This window comes from Limanda limanda, chromosome 9, assembly GCF_963576545.1.
Source record: "Limanda limanda chromosome 9, fLimLim1.1, whole genome shotgun sequence".
NCBI classification, from domain to species: domain Eukaryota; kingdom Metazoa; phylum Chordata; class Actinopteri; order Pleuronectiformes; family Pleuronectidae; genus Limanda; species Limanda limanda.
The window spans coordinates 17,120,804-17,142,336 of NC_083644.1; the positions used below are offsets into that span (position 1 = coordinate 17,120,804).

The 21,533-nt window shown below is 42.0% G+C and overlaps 1 protein-coding gene across 4 annotated transcripts; it reads right to left on the bottom strand.

Annotated features, from left to right (window-relative positions):
• Window positions 1–394: 394 nt before the first annotated feature.
• shc2 (SHC (Src homology 2 domain containing) transforming protein 2) lies at window positions 395–19,714 on the bottom strand. 4 transcript variants are annotated; one of them, XM_061078776.1, is made up of 14 exons: window positions 19,612–19,714; window positions 17,117–17,908; window positions 13,042–13,112; window positions 10,232–10,292; window positions 9,821–9,940; window positions 8,851–8,904; window positions 8,601–8,652; window positions 8,272–8,398; window positions 6,555–6,732; window positions 5,451–5,544; window positions 3,840–4,010; window positions 3,386–3,717; window positions 2,791–2,941; window positions 395–2,022 (listed from the first exon to the last, which is right to left on the bottom strand). In XM_061078776.1, the coding sequence occupies exons 1-13, from the start codon at window positions 19,612–19,614 to the stop codon at window positions 2,813–2,815; spliced, it is 2,184 nt and encodes a 727-aa protein (XP_060934759.1). In that variant the 5' UTR covers window positions 19,615–19,714; the 3' UTR covers window positions 395–2,022; window positions 2,791–2,812. The 4 variants fall into 4 exon arrangements, with proteins under 4 accessions (XP_060934759.1, XP_060934762.1, XP_060934760.1 ...); XM_061078779.1 differs by having other exon boundaries at window positions 17,117–17,377; window positions 19,469–19,714; XM_061078777.1 differs by having other exon boundaries at window positions 19,469–19,714.
• Between the last annotated feature and the right edge of the window lie 1,819 nt (window positions 19,715–21,533).

Consider the following 21,533-nt stretch of genomic DNA (forward strand, 5'->3'; position numbering starts at 1 on the left):
AACAGAGACCTGACTGAAAACCAAGCAGGGACAAACAGACCTGTGAAGTTTATAACATGTCAGGGGTTTGCAGCAGCAGCAGGTGACCGTGGATGCAGCAGAATGGTGATTTAGTAGAATCATGTTTACTGATTGTAAGGCAAGATGACTGATTTTATATGGCATTGTTATAATAAAACAGAAAAACAAATGGCTCGCTTGTTGATCCTGTTCTTCGTGCACACACACACACACACACACACACACACACTGTTGAAGCAGCAGCTTAGACATAGTCTCACATCTATTTCTGGGTGATGGAGATATTTGATTTGGCTGTAGTATGAGTGCACGACTGCTGAAGTCACTGTGCAGCTGTCAGCAGATGTGCAGACTCACATATGAAAGGATGCCATTGTGATTTCTTTGATTCATCTTTAATCAACTCTGATTAATTTTATCGACAAAAAGCCAATAAAATGAATCAAAGGAGGGGAAAAACAATCCATGAAATTCCTGAGAACACAAAAAGGGAAACATCTGACAAAGTTACACTGATCATTCGGACGTCACCAGAAGGCGTTGCAGCTCACCTCATCTCACTGCATACATGAGGCCGTGAGTAAGAAGAGCAGAGATACAGTATGTTGCATTAGACACAGAGAGGAATGCAAGAAAAAAAGATATATGACATGTGAAGTATTAGATTGGTAGAAAGAGATAAGGAATAAAGTGATTATTTCCCTCAGCCGGGACAAATAAAGGATTTCATTTCAAGTCCAAACCCCTCAAGTCTCTAATGTGGGTCACTTTAGAGGAGTTCTATCTGTGTCGAAGAAAATAAAAAGATTGAACCAGGCGACACAATTAAAAAACGACAAACATGAGCAGAATTAGACAACAGTATTAAACATTATTCATCCAAAAACAAGAGCAGCTTAGATTACTGTTCACACGTATAAGAGCTTAATCATCCTGATGTTTGTTCAGTCATTCACTGGCATGGCAAGAAAACTAGTCCTCTGCATTAGGAGCATACAGGAAGTGCACATTATGTTCACTCAAGACACAAATGCCTGTCTCAGTAGTTATTAAGGCACTGACGTGGGAGGGGTGAGAGGAAATACAGGCGTGGTTATACTGAGGTTTGTATGCACAGACTGTGTTTCCAGCCCAGGACGGAGAACTGAACAAGAGTTTCCACAGGACTTTACAATACATACAATATGTCTTTAACAAATTATGAGCAGCCCTTACACACACAACACAAACCACTCATATCCATGGTGAATGTGTTTTATGTCCACCTCTGTCTGCCAGATATACTATGACTGCAGGATTGACAAACTAAATTAAGGAAATGGCGTTTGGATTATGAGGAGACAAAAACAACAGGAAGACATGTGGCTCTTTCATACATCCAACAATAACAGTATTTCCATTGTGCCATCTCAGCGTCACGTCCTGCACACATAACAAAAAACTCTCTTCACAGTCCAATGAAACAGTCTTTTCTTAAATTGTCTCTTAAAATACTGAAAACACACTGGATACACAACCTGACACCCTCATAACCAGTGACAGTTTTGTTCTGGCGATTAAATCTTTGACGTGACAGTTTTGTTCTGTGGCTGAATGGTTGGACAAACCATGATGGGCTGGAAGCTCCTCACTAATTCAGGCATTGTAGGACATTTCTTCACTGTGCAGCAAATCCTATTGTGATTTCCTGAAGGTCCACTCTGAACAGCATCACATTGGTCGACAGTTATTGAGCTGCAGGTCAAGTCAAACTGTGGACTGTGATGGGTTTAATAGCTTAATAGCTGCATGCTGAGGAGTCTACAACAGGCGAGGGATTGGTTGGTTGATCCTGGTCGGCAAACATGTGCAGGAAGTACGAGGAGACGCCTCTCTCTCCTTGTTGTTCATGGAAAGACAGAAAGTGATAGCCTCCAGATGAATATCCATCAGGGATAAAAGGTTTCCATTTTAGAGTTTATTTCCTGTAATTGTTTTGCATGGGCTCACGACCATCCAACTCTGGAATAAGAATGAGAAAGAGGCACAGATTTAAAGTCAATACAATTATAGTTACGTGATGGAGATATAATCGTCACATAACATGTTTATAACATGTCAGTTACAATATATAAGGAGATTCATGCAGGATTGTATGCTCCCATTCAATAAAAAATAATTAATGAGCAAACTTTAAAATTTGTATTGATAATCATGACTACAAAACCAAAAATTTTAATTTAATACACACAGCTCTCCTTGCAATATAGAATGGCAATATAAAATCGCATGAATTTATATCAGATATTCAAATTCTTTATTAATATGTTTAAGTTGCTAAATAAATATATCTAATATTGAAAAAAGTTTACTGTTTCCTGGATCCCTGATTATATTGAAATGTACTGTGTTGTTTTGTTTTACTGTGTTAAAGGTTCATTTTCAATAACTTTAAAAGATATGATATTGCTGTGACTGAGTTGTACAGGTTGTGAATGAACATGTCAGAAGCCCATCAGTTATACATCAGCTTGATATGACAGTGACCTAAGTGAGTAGGTGATCGGCAGAGAGCCGACAGGGGGGGGTGTTGTTATACTTCCTGTCTACAGAGGGAGTTGGATGAAATACTAACTAAGAGCACATGAAAGGTGCAAACTTAGTTTGGCTTCTGTGATTTTTGTGGCCTTTAATAAAAAGCTCAACATAAGCAGCTGATGCCTCGTGGCTTCGTTACTGATGGACACTAAAAAGTGCATTTCCAGTCACAACCATCATAAATGTTCTTACCGTCCCATGAGAGGCAGGTGGCTCACTGTTTCCTCCTGACCACCTGTTTAAGGTGGAGCTCACTTTCTGCAGCAACAATAGGCACCTCGTTCTTCAGATGGTACGAGATGAGGTGACTTATGCTCTCAAATAACATGTCTTTGGTTCGGACCTGTGCAACGGAAGCGAGAGATAGCAGGGGTGTAAATAATCATGACGACCATAAACTGCATCAAACATTTTATAATGCACTTTTGTTTTAAATATATATTTTTGGGCACTTTGGCGTTTATTCATGGGACAGAGTTCCAATGTGATGGGTGAGAGAGCGGGGAAGACATGCAGCAAAGGGGCTGGGTCGGAATCGAACCTGCTTCTGCAGAGAACTAAAGAATCACTTATTATTTGGGGGGGGGGGCAAATAGCTCACCTAGTTGAAACAGCATGCCCCTACTCTGAGCACCCCTGATTATACAAGACAAAACAGAAAATGTCCCTATGATCAATGGTCAGTCATTGATTGAATAACTTGATTTTGGTCTATTATTCCCCTTGGCTCCATATGAATTATTTTTGACATAGTTTTGACAGCTGCATGACTAGCTATCAGACTCACCACTCCCTCAGGGTCCACTAGCAGTAGGTGTTTGGGCAGGCCACAGTGCATGCCTGTAAGCACATACTGTCCCGGGTTGGTCGTGCTCTCCCGGATGAGGAAATCTCCATCTCTGACCAGGATTTTCTCCGCGTCCCGTCGGCTCATCCGGCTGTGGTACCAGGTCTCCCTGCGGAGCTGATCCTCATTTGGGGCCACAGGCGCTCGGCGGCGTGGAGGGCTGGGCCACTGGTCCTCCAGGATCCGTACACCCCCTCCGACTGTGGTGGACATAGTGGAGCCAGCAGCTCCGCCGCTGGCCTCATGGAGCTTCAGGGCGTCCTCAAAGGGCCCTACAGCAACAGCAGTTCACAAATAAAAAATATTTTTAATACAAATGTATTCTTCTTATAACAAAGTGAGACTTTCCTCACTATATGTGTCGGAATATGTCACACGAAATTTCAGGACTTACTCATGTCAAAGAGATCTTTCTTGGGACTTTCGGGCACCCTCCCCCCTCTCTGTCCCTGTGCCAGTGACTCCAGGTTTTCAAGAGTCTGGGTGTTTACATACTGATGCTCCTCATAGTCTCTGCTGCCAGGTGGTTGGCCGTCAGCACACAGGTAACCATCTGATGTCAGGCCTGAAATAGACAAAGAGTTTTTTGACTCTAGTGTGTGTGTGTGTGTGTGTCTGCGTGTGTGTGTGTGTAGGCTTATGTATCTGAATGTGGGAGTGTAAAAAGGTTAAACTTCTTGTTCACATCTAATAGTTGAAATCACAATTTGAAATATTTCCACAGTCAAGCTGATGAAGATGATGAAGATGAAAGCAGCTTGATGTTTATAATGTTTTGATTATCATTATGCTACAAAAAAGTTGTTTCAGTTTCAAAATATAAAACAGATTTCCAAAAGTGGTCTAAACCATATTTATCATATTGATGTGTTGTCGGGAACTGTCTGTGTCATAACTTCCCTTCTCTGGTTACTGGACTATTGATTTGTACATTTATTATTAAGATCTTTGAACCCGCTAACCTGAGTAAAAAATACAGATCAAATTGTTCGAAATGAAATTTGTCTTCATTCAAGGTGGTTATTTGATTCTCGTTCACAGGATGTGAATGTGTGGGGGTGTCTGGTTCTACAAATGGTTTCCTTCATATGTTTTCAACAGACTATCTCTCTCAGTGTCTCTCTTAGCAAATCATCTCCTTCCTCAGACCCCAACTTATGTGGTTTACCCCAAAGTTCCATACTTGGTCCAATCCTCTTTATTTGATTTAGTTTCCTCAAGGCCTCATTATTGAGTATTTCTTTTCACTGTTATGCTGATGACACACCTCTATCTCTACCTAGAATCTAACAACTACAACGACTGTGCCGTGTTTTGTATGAGTGGTTCTTGAGAGGAAACAAACAAATATATATAAATAAATAAAAAAAGACAAATAATTCATATAAACCCTATAAAATTATCCAACTGACATACATGACATCACCATTGTGTCATGGATGGTCTCACATGCACTGAATTCCTCCACAAAGATAATATAAATGATTTCTCAGGATCAACTACTGTAATTATCCAAATGGAATTCAGAGAATCTTGAGGACGCTCTAAGCTCCTCTCCTGACAAACAACAAGAACCACAAGCTCCAGCCTTTACATTACATTACAGCCTCTAATCTGAAAGGTCGTTCTGATTAAAAATCCTAAAGATTCAATCAAGTGATTCTGTAAAGAGACCAAACACTGTTCTTCTGTCTGTACCGGAGTGTAATCAAATGTTAAAAATTATAAAATCTGCAGCATGAGAGCTGAGGGGGACGGCAACTCAATACCAATAACATCCGACAAGCCAATGGAAAAATACCCCAACTCAAAGATTAGGGGCTTAAGTGAAGATAGAGCATTGGAACCAAAATATTTAAATTCAAAACAACTTTATCTGTCCCAGAGGGCAATTCAAAATATAAAGCAGTTTACTGGCATTTTAAACAAACAATCCCTCTCTATAATAAAACAAATGATTAAGTGCTTCCCTGCTATAGCTGCTTACTGCCACAGGGGGTCTCACCTGAGCTGCTGCTGGACTCAGTGTCCCAGTGAAGCTCATAACAGAGCTGACCAGGAGGGTAAGACGTCTGCTCCCTCCTCGCTGGGGAACCCATCTGCAAACACACATCATACACCAAAGGAACACATGATAAACACATTACTGTCTCTGTAACTGAATGGACAACTCGCCTCTCTCGTCCCCAGATAATAATGTATTGAGGCACTCTGTTTGTAACATTAGCTACAGTGGGTCACCGTGTTTTGAAGGAGGGACAGAGAGAGCAGTGTTTCCTCTCACCTGGTAAACAACAGAGGAGCTGAGGCTCTTCTCCTAATCAAATCTGTCTTTAGCAATTATGTTGCAGGCACATCAGGACCCGATGGAGAATATTTTCATGCTCCCGTTGTTTGTTTAATTCCTTAACAATGAGGATTAAATACATTGGTCACCAGTTTATAAGGGAGATATGGGAGTTGAGCTTGCGTCTGGCTTCATTCTCTGTTAAAGGAGAGTTATTCAGTACGTGATAAAGTACAGATGTTGACATGTTGTGATGTTACAACCTTACATTTAAATACAGTTTACTGCAGTGGTGGAACAACTATTCAAATGCCTATGTGACCTATGTACATAAGGGGTCAAATGGGGGCTGGAGCCAATCCCTGCTGATATTAATTTAAGAGGTGGGGGGTAGACCCAGGTCGACAACTTTTTGCAGGGCTGACATACAGAGACACTCTTGCTCCTACAGACAATTTAAAAAGTCTCGACTGTGGGAGGAAGCTGGAGAATCTGGAGAAAACCCACACAAATACACATCCAGGATTCAACCCCAAGAGCCTCCTGCTGTGAGATGACTGTGCTTTTTACTTTTTGACTCTAGTCCAAGTTCAGCAATATATATGTATATATGTTTTTTTCAAATGAACATACTTTAATAAGGCTTTATTAAAATATTTAGATTTTGAAGTTAATTGATATTCACCTGATTGACATATTCCTAAACAAAAAACTTGTGATTACTACTGAGCTGCTAATGTTGGCATTTTTGTATGGTTTTTACAGAAGCACGTTTGCCAGTTTTCCAGAATCCAGAATAACATTGTTTCCAGAGGCACTCACCTGTGCGTTCTTGCTCTGGGGCTGTGTGTGGATGTGACCCAGCAGAGACCCACTGGGCCGGAGCCTGGAATCCACCACACCCCCAACAGGAGGCTCCTTCCCCGGGATGCTGTTGTAGTAATCATGCTCAGAGAAGTCCTCGTCCTCTCCCCACATTGGCTCCTCTGGCCTGACAGATCTGAGGAACAACATAGATGTAGTATGAGTGACAGAAGCTACATTTCTTGATTAAAGAAAATATGATGAATAATTCACACAACTACTCCTATGATTGAACAAAATAATTGTGCTTTATATCCAGTTATATCCATCATAAAAATAACAATCAGGAGAACTGGGTTCTCGGATGGATCGTGTCAGATCAGATGTCATCTCTGTATCAGAAAGTGATACCTATATTTCTGCCAGATATTTATATAGATCATTGGAAACCAGAACAGAGGAGAACAACGGCCTGGAGCTGTCACAAGCATGAATAAGGTCCTTTGTTCTGTCTGTATTTACAAAGGTGAGTCGCGTGTTGCTGCTGCAAGGTATTGTGGGACAGCATTACCTCTGTTCCTTTTCATAGAGAATGGACTCATGTATCATATTCTAAAGGAGATCAAAAATTTGCAGAATTCAACAAGCTATTATCGTGGCTGCAACTTCCAAGTCATTTCACTCAGTTATGCAGCCACAGTCAAGTCTCTCTGTAATGAAACAACAAGAAACCTGAGATTTGTACGGTACATCGGGTTCTTAAAGGGGGAAACTGCAACTAAGCTCTTTAGGAAACATTTCATATTGCTACCGTCAAATTATGTATGACTGATTATGTCATGAAGCAAACGTCCAGAATCTTAACTCCTCCTGTGTCGATCTTTTCTAAAATAACATGTAGCTCCACCAAGAGGTCGTGTTTAGTCTGGTTGGATTATGCAAAACAAAGTCAACTGAGTATCTATCTGAGCTTGATAGACGGGTGGGGTACGAACCAAGGAAGAATCTTTCAACCTTTGGAGCGGATTGGATTGAGGGTGTGGATTCAGGAATTTGTTATTTCACCCTTTTTAACATTAGGACAAAATACGGCACATAGAACTAACATCTACAAACATGTGAAATATGTTGTGGATGTGGACAATAATCCAGATTTTGTGAAGCATTCTTAGCCATATGATCTTTATTCAGTTACATGCCAGGTAACAAATTAAGATTTTAAAATATCTGCATTAAGCTTTTCACTGGTTCATACTGATTCTCATAATTGATTTCTAAGTTAGTTGCTAGTTGTTGAACTATAATTTCAACTTTATCAGAGAAAATTTCATTTCTAAGCCATATCAAGTGATAAAGTGGCCAATCAGGCGGTGGAAGTATGTTCTCTCTGATCCCTTCTTGTCTATAATGATATTACTCTATTGAAGTCTGTATGGCTGTTTGTAATATAAACTACTTAAAACTAGACTAGAAAAGCTCTTGTTAAATACGAACCATTTAACTTTAATGTCTCTTTCTGATTGATATTTTCTATATAATTTGTATACTATATTTGTATTCTAGCATAATTTTGATGTGTAAGGAATGCATACCCAGTGACCTCTTAGCACCTGGATTCTTGTTGTTCCTGCAGATGTACAGAATAACTTAATATTGTGACACCGCTCCAGAGATGTCACGGGTTTGTTTTTTATCTGGGCATAGACGTCATGATTTTGGCAGGAGTGTGTGTTACCTCTCTATGGACGCCATGGTTTTGGGAGGACTGTGAAGGTATTGTTTGAACTGCAGCTCGAAGGCCTGGCCGATGGTGCTGATGACACCCTGGGCTAAACCATCGGAGCACTCCAGGATATGACACGCTGAGGGAGACAGAAAAAAAAGTGGTTTTAGAGAGTATGAGCTATTATTAATCCTATTATGTACATTATTTCCCCAAACCTTTTATGCTAATGGGTGATATGAAGCAAGAAATGTAATAAGTGTCATGGTGAGGTCGACCCTTTCATCCAGCGAAACTTTGTAGGGGAATGGTTTAGTTTCCTAATGAAAAGGACGGCATACCTCTCTGATTCACTGGGTCTTTGGCCACGTACGCTACATAATCAGGCGTATCCTGCAACAGACAGGAGGAAAAATTCAATTTGACCACATAAATTAGATGTATGTAACTACATTAAGGCCGCCATTGACTCCCGGGTCATGAGATAGGAAACTAGTAAATGCTGTCAAGTCAGATGTCTGCCAAAAATGTCCATTCCAGCAGCAACAACACCAGGGAAAGAGAGAGCTGAGAGAGAAATAGTGCACTCACTGTGTCTCCCCCTGAGGCAAAGGAGATGGACTGCATGGGATGATGTGCTATCACCTGGAAGAGACAGAGGAGGAGGTTTGTATTTTCTAACAGTGATAAACAGCAACATGAAACCACAAACAGACATGAGGGGCCAAAATCTATCTAGGGTTAGGGTTTGACCAATACACAATTTGAAAACTAAAGCATAAACAAACAAAAACATCACATACACAACTGACAAACATATTCCTAATGATCCGATGATGACAGCTATTGATTAATATATAATTGATTATTATAATTGTTATTTATATAGAAAGGGCATTTAATGTAAGACTTTTTCGTCTTTCTCCTTTCATGGAGTGTGTAACAGTGTATTCTGCTTTTGGAGGACACTGTTATGAACAAACTAAGCTAAATTTAACATTTTCCATGTGAAGAAGAATTCAGTGACCTCCACTGGATTTTTTTCTTTTATACAAAGAAAATCTTAAATAAAAACTAAAATTCTGCTATTAAGCATTGCATTTACTAAAATGACACATATCCTTATTTTAATTGAAGAACTGAAGGAATCAATTAAATGTTAAAATAATATGTTCACACATTTGTAGGATTTTAATGTAATTATTGTGGCAGAGGATTTGTAATCATATGAGCTGTTGTTTTAACATTTAATAAAAGTATATTTGGATAATTGTATCCCTCTAATCCATCCATTCATCATCTCTACCAGTTCCCTTGAGGGTCGTGGGGAGGCTGGAGCCAATCCCAGCGGACAATGGGCGAAAGACGGGTTACACTCTGGATTGGTCACCTGGTATCACAGGGTCAATAGAGACAAACAACCATTCACACTCACATTCAAACCTACAGACCATTTAGAGTCTCCAATTAACCTAAACCCATATCTGCATGGCTCTGGACCACGGGAGGAAGCTGGAGTAGCTGAAGGAGATGGATGTATCATAATGTAGCGTCGTCTAACCTGTCGTGTGGTAGGGATGAGCAGACCGAGGCCGTCTGTGGAAATATTGACTGCGATGGTCATGCCAGCAAATCGCAGGTTACTCTTTCCCATAACGGACTGCAGAGCTTTGTTCACGGCCTGCATGAGAGACAAAACATATATTAAACTGTGGTCTTTTCAGAAAACGTCATCTTGTATTTATTGTTTCTATATTAGAGTAGAAAGCCTGTACAATAAAAGGTGGGTATCGTCAATCATATTCAATGATTCAGGAAGCGTCACACTAGTAGCATGTGAACCAAACCATAGTGATTATACTCTGTGTGGTAAATTCTACACATATACTTCTCTGACAAGGTTAAAGCCATTTCAGTGTGTGAGAGAATTATTTGCAAACATGCACATTAGAGTTACAAGTTTCCCATTCACCTTCCTCCTCCACTGCGTCTTTCCTCCTGGCACAGCCTCACAGAGCCTGTTGATGGCTTCCCTGATTAGGGAAATGAAAACAGGTCAAAGGTGAGAATAAAGTGGGGAGATACTGGGTGCAAAGACATATTTATGATCTCCAAATCATGTGGATTTATGGCGACTGTGCAGCCACATGACGGCCTGGCAGAGGAGATGTTGTATCGAAATTAGACCTTCCTGGTTTAATTAAGGGCAAATTAATAAAACGGTCGCTGGGTTGATTGCGAGATGAAAACTGCTTAGCTCGGGGGCTACAGACAATTCTGCTGCATCATAATGATGGACACATTTTAAGGTTAAACATGAACAGAAGCTTAGTGTTTTCAGGCCTCGGGCTAAAGTCAGAGGCCACAGACCCGTCACAGTTCACAGCTCAAGAGGTCCCAGCGCTCCAAAGCATAGACCTTACAAAACACAACATTTATTATGGGTGATTGTTTATCTATCTCGTGTTTAAATTCCAGTTAGATTAGAGACATAATTTGATAAAAAAACAATTTTCTACTGCTTCTTTAGGGCATCAATATTCACGTTTACTTTCCACAGAGCAATTATCTCTGCAGATTTGTCACAATTTTGTGTCGAAGCTGCTGTAACTCCTGGGAGCGTCTGCTTAATGGGCGTTTAAAGCTCCTCTTCCCTGTGAGGACGATAGGGGTGAGTGAGGCTTAATGTGGATTTGAGGCTGGAGAGCTAGATACTCTCTCTCTCTCTCTCTCTCTCTCTCTCTCTCTCTCTCTCTCTCTCTCTCTCTCTCTCTCTCTCTCTCTCTCTCTCTCTCTCTCTCTCTCTCTCTCTCTCTCTCTCTCTCTCTCTCTGCCAGGGGACGGCAGGGACAGCGTTTCGAAGAACCCAGCTGCCCCTATCAAGTGGCTCGTAAATATTTAAAAAGCAGCATCACGGGCCCCCATCTCGGGTAAAAGGTCTTCTCAGGGATTTTGGACAAACAGCACGATGTTCGAATGACTCATGCCGATGAGAGGGCAGAGGGAGGAGGAGGAGGAGGAGGAGGAGGAGCAGGAGGAGGAGGAGGAGGAGGAGGAGGAGGAGGAGGAGGAGGAGGAGGAGGAGGAGGAGGAGGAAGAGATGGGTTGTTGTTTTTTGTTTGTTTGCAGCCTCAATAAGTTCCCTGCAATAAACTGTTGGGCTTCATTATTACTGGTGCTGCTGTTTAACACCGTGAGTACTGATTGTAAAATGCACTCTTTTAGAATCCAGGAGCTGAGGTGCGTCCACTGAATGAATAGTTGCAGTTTTCTCGGACTCTGTTAAATTGTATAGTCATGAAACTGAAAAAAGGCCCTTTTCTATAGAAATACAGGCTCTGACTTTTGAATCAAATGCAGCCACATTTTATAAAGTACACAGAATCAACCATTTTTTGGGAATAATTCTTGAATTTGGGCCTTGTATGACAGATGAGCAGCAGCATGGTCAGAGCAGGGGCGGATCTCGGCCCCCTCTGAATAAACTGTAACACTGTTGTGGCCCCTGATTTCTGCCACTGATTCAGAAACAAATGTCTCTTTTACAACAAAATTAGCAGGTATAAGCAATTTATTTTAAGGTGGTTAAACTTGCTAAATAAAAGGCGATTGCCTCCTTCCTGTTTGCCAATAGAGGAGTTTGCCTTTCTGTTTTTCCCGGTGTGTCTCTTTCGACGTCACTAATTCACCGACAACTGAGGCGCTCTCTCACCCCGCCTGTCCTAACCAAAGTAGTGGTTTCACCTCTGTATCACAATTGAATCACTGTCGATCAAACCTGTGTATACAGCAGAATCAATTTGAGCCAGGAGTGAATGCCGATTGTGTCCATTCCCATTGCGGACAAAAGCCAGACGTTAGTGGGTTTTTGTGACTTGTGGAAATCAGGGTAAGGGCTCCATCAAAACTGATTCATCATCATTGCACAAAAACACTCCTGATTAAAATGTCATTATGCAACAACCAAACCTGATATACACATCTTAGGCTCAGTTCGATTCCTCCCTTTGCTAATGTTGTGTTTTGAACGCATCCCTCCTCTTCCTCAAGAAGCTACAGCCACAGACATTATCCAGCAGGGTGCGTTCAGGGGGACCACTGCAGCTTTCCACTGTCATTAGCGAGCATCATAAATAATGGATCTCTCTCCCCTCTCTCCCTCTTTTCATCACTCCATCTCTGCTGTTCAACCCCCTCCCTCCTCTCCTCTTGCACTTAAGCTGTGGGCTCCGGTTACTACCGATCGATCGCGGAGGAGAGAGAGAGGAGGGTAAGAGACGGAGAGGGAGAGCGGGAGTGTGCACTTCTCCCATGTGGGTGAGCATTGAGATGAACCCTGGTTTGATAACAATAACACACCAAGAACCTGAGGTGTAGGTTTGTACGTAGACATATAACCTTGGGCAACACTAAACTCACACTATGAACAATACGAACGTCTGAGATACCATGTTGCTGCCATCATGCAGAAACTAGTCACCTTAGATTTGAGAACATTTTTTTAATACTTGCATTAGCATCACATTTCTACTGCAACTAGTCGATCATGGTTTGGTGAAAGAAACTATAAAAAACTCAGATTTGTGCGGCAGTCAGTTAATAAAGGGTTAGAGGATTTACATCAAAGCTTGGGGATTAGTATTCACCTGTTACAGTATCTAGGATCTTTCCTTTAGTTATACTGACACGTCAAGGATCACAAAATGAAAATAAGTCATATATCAGCCCGGCACTGACACACCACTGAATGGCTAGCAGCAGACACAGTTACCAGCAGCTTACCTCGTCACCTGAGTTCTCGTGTTGAAATCCAGGGAGCGCATTGACTTCAACACTTCCATACAGCCCATGTACTGCAAACAGAAACAGACAACAAAACAAGTTTAAATATCGCCGACACATTTTTGTAGAAGTTAAATATCCATTTGAACAGCATGTGAAATACTGTGAGTCTACTTCAATGTTTACACAACTAAAATGAAGAGTTTTATAAAAAAATAAACGCATGACTATCTCCAAGATGGAGGTTAAATTGAAAACTGAACAACAATCCACAGCAAGAACTGTGGTGACCCTCTATGTTAAATTATATAATAATGTTTGTGAAAATCTTCTGTTGCAAACAAAGCTATTTCCAACTAAACACTATAATTGGCTCAAATCCACATGTCGGACATAAACGTGTATTATTGTAGTGAGCAGCCTCCAAATGGTCGTCAGGTGGAGGTGCTAATGGAACCTTAACTAGATTTTCAACACTAAGAGGTTCAAATCCTGGACAAACTGCAGCTTCTTTCGTCCTCTGGAGGCTGCTGAGGGTGAGTGTGTTTGTGTCCTGTGTTCAATCACTGCATGTTGCCATGTTCTGTACTTATCTGCAGGTTTAAATGAAAACATGTAGTAAATATGTGCCTCATTAAACTAATTACTTCTCCGATAGCTTAAGTAAAATTGTTTATCTATACAGCAAAATACTATCTGACATTTATGTAATTGATAAAAAATGACCTGTCAAACTACATGACAGTTACAGTGTTGTGTGCAATGTCTGAGTTAAATAAGCCAATACATGGATGAAATAGACAACTAAATCAAACCCACAGAAACCACATGTTTATTTATCCAATACATTTTATCACTATTTGTAAAACGACTTACACTGTGCTTATATCTATGTGTCAAGAGTTTTCTTTTTCTGTGCTTCTCCCCCTTAAAAAGACTTCTTATGAAAAAGAAACACCTTTTGTGATTTGTAAAGTCTTTGTCAAACTAACTTGATGCTACATAACTGACGTCCTGTCCACTACAGCACTACAGGCTCAATCAATGCCACATGCAGTGTGTAGTCCAGGGTTATTACTGTACGGAGTACAACCAACAGCAGGCAGACCACACCGCAGTCTCACACACAAACACACACACACAAGAAAGGAGAGAGAGAGAGAGAGAGAGAGAGAGAGAGAGAGAGAGAGAGAGAGAGAGAGAGAGAGAGAGAGAGAGAGAGAGAGAGAGAGAGAGAGAGAGAGACCTTTGAGCTGAGAGTCTAATGAGCTTTCTAACCAGATTTGGACATGGGAGGGGGGACGGGGGAGGCGGGGGTGTTTCCATCAGGAAAATTGTCTCTTTTTTTTTCCTTCCCTCTCTCTCAACCAATGCCTCCATTGTCACTCACTCATCTGCTGATGCAATGCATCCCTCCTTCTATCACTCCATCTGCACTTTTATCCTTTCCATCTATTCCAGAGACTACAGGGAAACAGAATTTCCAATAACCAGGACTGAATACATATAAGCAGGATTTGAATCATAGGTAAAGCTGCTTAAAAAGACAACATTGTCTTTAACATTGTCAGCCTTTCTGTTTGGGCCAACTGGTTCTGACTGACAGGATGCTGGTAGCTGTCAGGCACACAACTGTCGCATCTCATGTGAGGGTTCGGGGCAGCAAGAGTGAGATCAGTGAGCAGAGCACACTCTTAGTCATGCATAGGGCTAAGCATGGCTAGCATCATTGGCATGGCTGTGCTGGGCTGTGTATAGCCCACAGACTGTATACAAATAATGATAAGTCCTTTAATAGTATTGATGGTTTATCGGCTACACGGTGGGAAGGTGACAGGTTTGTGTGCACTGTGACTGATGATAGATGTCAAAGCTTGGAAACAGGCTGAAAATGTAATCTCTACATTAATACTGATCTGAGTTCCAACAGAAAGCTGACGGCCGCAGTTATTTCACTTGGGAAAGAAAGCCGATTGTCTCCCTTCACACTGAGGACTGAAGCCAGATGTTAGTGGGTGTAAGTGGGTTTTTTGTCCAGTGTGGAAAGGGGCTCATGAGGCATTCCTCAGAAATATAACGCTTCCTTTCTTTCTCTCATTCTCTCAGTCATTGATTCTTTCTTTCTTTCTCTCTCTGTGGCTTTCAAATAAGTCAGTTCATTTTTCTAGTTTGTCAATGAAGAAAATGTCAATTCCATTATTTTATTATCTAATATCTAATTTTCAAACCCATGCAGGTCCAGACCATAGACTGAATACAAAGAGGTCCAGACCAGGAAGCATGTCGGGTGTGTAACAATAAAGAGAAGACAGAGAGCAGACCGACAGCTCTTTTTACCTTTAGTTCATCTTTTTGCAATTCATGTTATGAGTGATAGAGCAAAAATCCAAAAATCATATTACAGATATATGTAATTTGTTGAGGGAAATATTATGCACCAGATTGGGAGTGCGCAGAATAAGATGACAGCAGTCTGGTTTTAACATGGCTCTCTAAATGATAGCGGTTTTGGCAGCCGGACATCTATGTGTGATGGTTGCTGCTGTATCAGAGATGGCAGATGCAGACCAGACACGGAGCCTGACTCGACCACGAGGACACAGAAAGTGTTCGGGAGGACGAAACTTATGCTGAGCATCATCCCAGCAGAGGTGTGGCGGTGGACGGACGTGTGTGGTGGTGTGCAGGAGGGCGTGAGAGAGGAGAAACAGAGGGAGGGAGAGAGAGAGCTGATTAAAAATGGCACAGCACAGCAGAAACCTAGTGTCACTTTGACACTAATACATGCAGCGACTACTCCTCCCTGCATGGATTTGCAGCTGAGTTGCACATATTCCTCTGCTTTAGCCGGCGTCTGTATTCACAGTGCGTCGCCAACATCAGCTCACATGGGTCATCTACATTTATTGCAGTGCACGTTCAGAGAAGAAAGAAAGAAACAGTTAAAAGTCTCATAATTAACCAGCGTATGACGGCAGTACTCGTAGGAAAGCCCTGCACGGGAATTGAGGACTCGTCTGTACTTATCACAGGACCCCTCCCATACTGATCCAACCGTCCTCTTCAACATCACATGATGCAAATGACTGTGATTAAATCTAATTGAATATAGGAATGAATGGTGCCTGTATAATGCCATTAGAAAGCAAGCTTGGGCCCCAGACTGTGCTAATAGAGAGCATGTCATTAGTTTGGGGGGCAGAGGGGAGAAGAGCAGTGCCAAGAGGGGCGGGAGATGAACGGGAGCCGGGGGAGCGCTGAGGGGAGATCATTGACATTGACGTAAAGCAGTCTGCTCAGGATGGTAACCCTTTGTAAACACAAATCACAAGCACACCCAGATAAAGACCACACAGAGTGATCTATTTGATTTCATCTAATCAACTAACTAACCTTCTATTTCTCCCTGCAGCCTAATCTTATTTACTAGAAAGAGTTAGTGTAAAAATTGAAGTGTAATATTTAAAAACATCATGAACACATGATATTAATGAATGAGATCCACGATGAAGAGGGTTGTGGATCACACTTTACTCGCATGGCCTCACTGCGAACACGATGTAAACAATCCCAGAACCGCACAAAGAGCACCACTCCCACAGCAGCGGCAGCACACTATCACACACAGGTTACATGCACTGTACACACAGTGCTGTGTATGCTGCAGACAAGCTTCAGAGAACTGCAGCAGAATAACAATCCCTCCACACGTAATTTCACACCTTATCTTTGTCCACCCTGATGCCTGTGCGCCATCCTGACGCAGTCCCCCTACCAGCCACACCAAGCCATCTATCTGGATTAAATTATGTATTCCCCAGCCCTCGCCACATGAGCTGCATAAGAAACTGTCTGGCACTGTAGTGTCCTTTTGTTTCCTAACCCAGATAGAGGGACCAGTAACTGTGGTCATCAATATTGTAGCATTTGCTGGTTGCTGTGGAAAGGCAGTTGTTCTGCAAAAGAAAAGTTTTTCTCCTTCTGTCTTCTGAAGCAAAAAGACACACACATTAGTTGGATGTTTGACTTACAATGCATATACTGCATGCATGTTATAAGATGGCCAGTGACTCACCCTGACAATGTAAGAAGCTCCTGGTCCTGCAATCTTCTTGTCAGGGTGCAACCAGCCCTGGGAAGGTTTGTGGATGAAGCCGCCCTTCTGGTGGAAGTCTTCTCCCCCAGGCCACATCCCTTCCACCCTCGTCCTGCGGTTCATTCCTGACCTGGAGTTGCCAGAAACACCCGGGCTCGCCGTGGCCTCTGTAGCCCCGAATCCTTGACCCCCTGGACTGGCAGAGCTTGCTGCCGTGACTATTCTCTGGCCCCGGATGGCCTGCAAGGAACAGGGGGTGACACACACAGGGTCACAGGAGGTCAGCACTGCCGCAAGACTTGCCACAGGACCAGTGGCCGAGGTCGCACCACTGTTCCTGTGTGATGTTGAGGAAGGGGAGCTGGAGGCCTGGGAAGGAGCTGCTGCCGCCTTGCCCGAGTCCTTGCTAGAGCTGGAGCTGGAGCTGGAGTTGGACGGACTCCGGTTGAGCAGGGAGTTGGAGAACTTCCACTGGGGCATCTTCGGGATGAGCATGCAGAAGGTTGTGGTGGCCTCCTGCTCCCCATCAAGGCAAGGGGAGTCAGCCAGGGCTGTAGCCCCAGCAGAGGAAGTCCTGGCGCTGGAATCCAGAGTAGGCAGGGGAGGCAGAGGAAGGCTCTGGGCGGAGGAGCGGACTACCGGCGTGGCCACGACTTTGCCGCTCATGGCTAGGCTCTGCATCAGGTCGTCGGAGGAGGTCACAGACTCGTTGCGAAAGCGGTCATACTTTGGCTTAAGGAGCATGCCCGGAGGAGCCGTCTGAAGCAGGAGCTGAGAGCGGGGGGGATAACTGTCAAGAGGATGAATGGGGGAGAGGGGAGAGGGGAGGTGGGGAGGAGGGGAAGGTGTGACAGAAGAGGGGGAGAAAAGGAAAAGGAAAAAAATCTGCCGGACAGAGGCCTATATTCCTGTCAAAGTCAAACAAACGTCTGGTCCTCTCCCGTTCACAGCCTGTCCCACTCTCCTCATGCCGCTCTCCTCTCTATCAGTGCTGGCCTGCTTCCTTTCACTGCCTCAGGCTCACTCGCTCTTATACTCCCAGTGTCTCCCTCTCTCTCTCTCTCTCTAGATGATGTCATTTGGTCTATTAGCCCTGCCCTGCCCAGCTGCTCTCAGACTCTATTAGCTAAAACACATCTGCCTGATCCACCCTGCTCTCTCTCTCTCTCACACACAAAAACACACACACACACACACACACACACACACACACACACGCACAATGAAGAAACCTGTTAACCAAGCAAATAAAAGAAAGTAAAAATCACAAGGTTATATTTAAGGTTGCATTAGATTTCACTGATTGGGTTAATAAAATGATAAATACATAAATGTACAAACAAGATCATTTCTCTTCAGGTGTAGCATGCACAAAAACAAACATAATATACTGTCACAGTACCCACTGATATATTGAAATACAAAATAGAAATAGAAACAGAATAATTGAGAGTGAATCAATACAGGCGCAAATGTAATCCAATTATTTTAAGTGATTCTTATGAGAGTCGTGTCGAGTCATGCGAGTGTGATTCCATTTGTCCTGGTGATACACAAAAAAACTTAACAAAGGAAACAAGGCAGCCTCATGAGCGACTACCTCTGAAAAAAACTCACCCTCCTCCATCTGTCTGAATTCTGTTCCCAACTTCTCTCCCATACTCCTTCCCCGGAGAGCAATCAGTCATCTTAGCACGATCCTCACTTGCTGCCTGCCTCATGTCTTTTTCTACCCCTCTCACACTTGTATTTCCCCATCTCATCACACAAAGGTACAGTAAGGTATGCTTCGACGGGCAAGAGTCAGAGTGTGAAGCACACATTTGGTCAAGCAAGGTTTGATTTATTTTTTTTCTATTCTTTTTGTGTTGGTCAGATCACAGCCACAGGGTAAGAGTGAGAATGAGGTGTTGAAAAATAACCCAAGTTTCAGGAATGAGCCACGATGACCACAGAGGTATTTCAGGAAAAAATTTAAAAAGAGACAAGTGATATTAAATGAGGAGGAAATATAAACATGGTTTCAAACATCGTCTAGAATGGTTGTGAAATAACTGAGGCAGAGTCATTAGTTGCACAAACGAGGGGGAATGTACTAACTTAATAATTCCACCCACACAGAAAAGGAAAGGCTCATTATGTCCCTGTCAATAGTGTAAACCCAATCAAGTAAGTTATTACAATTTGTCAAGTTGGCTCATAGGTCTTGAAAGTATCGTCTTGTTTTCTGTTGTGACTCAAGAACAACTCAGAAAATAAAATGAATTTTTCCAAACAATATGTACTGATTGTGTTCTAGAGTTCAAGAATGATTGGAGAAACAAAGCTTACCTATATGTCTGAGTCTGAAGAGGAAAGGGTGAAAATAAGATCCAACCCAGTAAATGTCCAATGGCTTTTTTCAGAGATAAACCATGTGAATAATCCGACGATCACAGTACAAAACAACTGTTGCTGTGGTTGAATATAAATACCATTTCATTTCACTAGTCAGGAAACGCACACATCGAAAAAATGAAGCATTCAAGCCAAACCACCATCAGAAGCCCTGTGACACCACCTCCACTGCCACCCCACCTTCCCCCAAACAACCAATGAGTTCTCGTTTGTTTTCCACACAGTATAAGAAGTTACTGATAAACCAGATGTGATCGATACATGTTGACAGACGCACGAGAGGCTGGCCTTCATCTGTACTTTCTGTCCTTTTTATCCTGACAAATAACTGCACTGTCAACACATGCAAAAATAAATGTGAAATGTATATAGTCAAACCTAATTAAATGGAGTATTTTAAAGAATATAATTTGGTACTAGGTTTAATTTTCAGACCATGATTTAATTGCACTTGATGATACACAGCAGTGTTTCTCTGTATGTGAAGAGTTAACATATTTACCCTCTGACTTTGGTGCTTTGCATTTACAAGTGGAACAAACCACTCTGTGAATACACTGCCACTCATTAGCAGCTGTTACAGCGATTACAACTTAGAACAACATCAGCCCAGTTAGCTGCAGGACACAAACCCCTAACTAAAGTGTCTGGTTAAAATGTAAAAGAGAGTTTGTACTTACGAATCATTGATTGAGAATCGTAGTATTAGTTAAGCTTAGAGAAAGTGTAGAAAAATATCCCTGTGTAGAACTGAGTCACAACTATAGGCTGTATATAAAGTCACAACACTAATGTTGAAATGTCAACAGAATTAAATGATTGAGTCAAATATGTGTACAATTTAAATAAGAAAGTTATTTATTTTTATCTTCAGGGATTAATTCTAGCTATCAAGAATTAGAACCAGATTTTGGCAGCACTTCTGCTCGTGGAAGCCGGGGGTCATGAGGAATTCAGCTTCAGGTCAGGGAGTTGAACTATGTGGTCCATTCCGTGACCATGTCTTATGAAGGAATGTTTTTTAATGACAGTGAAAAGAACCACATCGCTCATTGCTGGGGTTTGAACCTTCCACATCGCCCCAAGACCTCAATCTGTTTGAATAGCATTCCACCTGCTGAAGAGCTGATGGCTGAATGTATCAGAGGGAATCTAATCATCTGATGCACTATGGGACTTTCAATTTACTTTTGAACACACATTGTTATTTCTATATTGCTGTAAACATACTCAAATGAGGTAGTAAGTAAATTACTTATATACCTTATCTATTTTAGTTAAGTATGCTGAAGCACAGAGCCTGGAGAATAGAAGATAAATGGGAAATTCCCCAAATCCTGAATTATTGACAGATTATTGCAAATATGCTACTATATTATTCAAGTGAAATATTTGCAACATTTGAAGATGTTTGATGATATATCCAATTAAGTGATCATATTCTGTGTGTAATGTTAAACTATGAAGGACAAAAAAATGTATGTGTAGGCTACTTGAAGTTACACTGTGTAGAATTTTGTGACATCTAGTGGTGAAGTTGCATTTTGCAACCGAACACCCCTCACCTCAACTTCCCCTTCCAAACATGACAGAGAATCTGTGGTAACCTTCAGTTTCCATTGTTTATTTCTACATGTATTCAGTTATTTCTGTATCCATTTATTCATTCACACTTTGTACTATTTATACATATTGATGATTGAAAGCAAACATGGGTGATTAGGTCAGTTAACTGCAGAGTTCACCTGCTGTGCATGACCCATTTGTGCGTGTGACTTACACAGCACCGCTGCTGTGTTCACGGCCTCCTGTGAACCAACATGGAGGAGTTCAGTGAACTTTCGTTTGAGCTTTGAGACGAGGCAAGCGGGAAACAAGTTCAGTTCAATACACTGCGGAGAATCATGGAGGCGCACGTGTTGTGCAGAGAGGGGAGAGATGCAGAGCTCCCACTGCGCCTGTTTGTCGAAACCAGAAAAGCTCCTGCAAAAGAACCAGA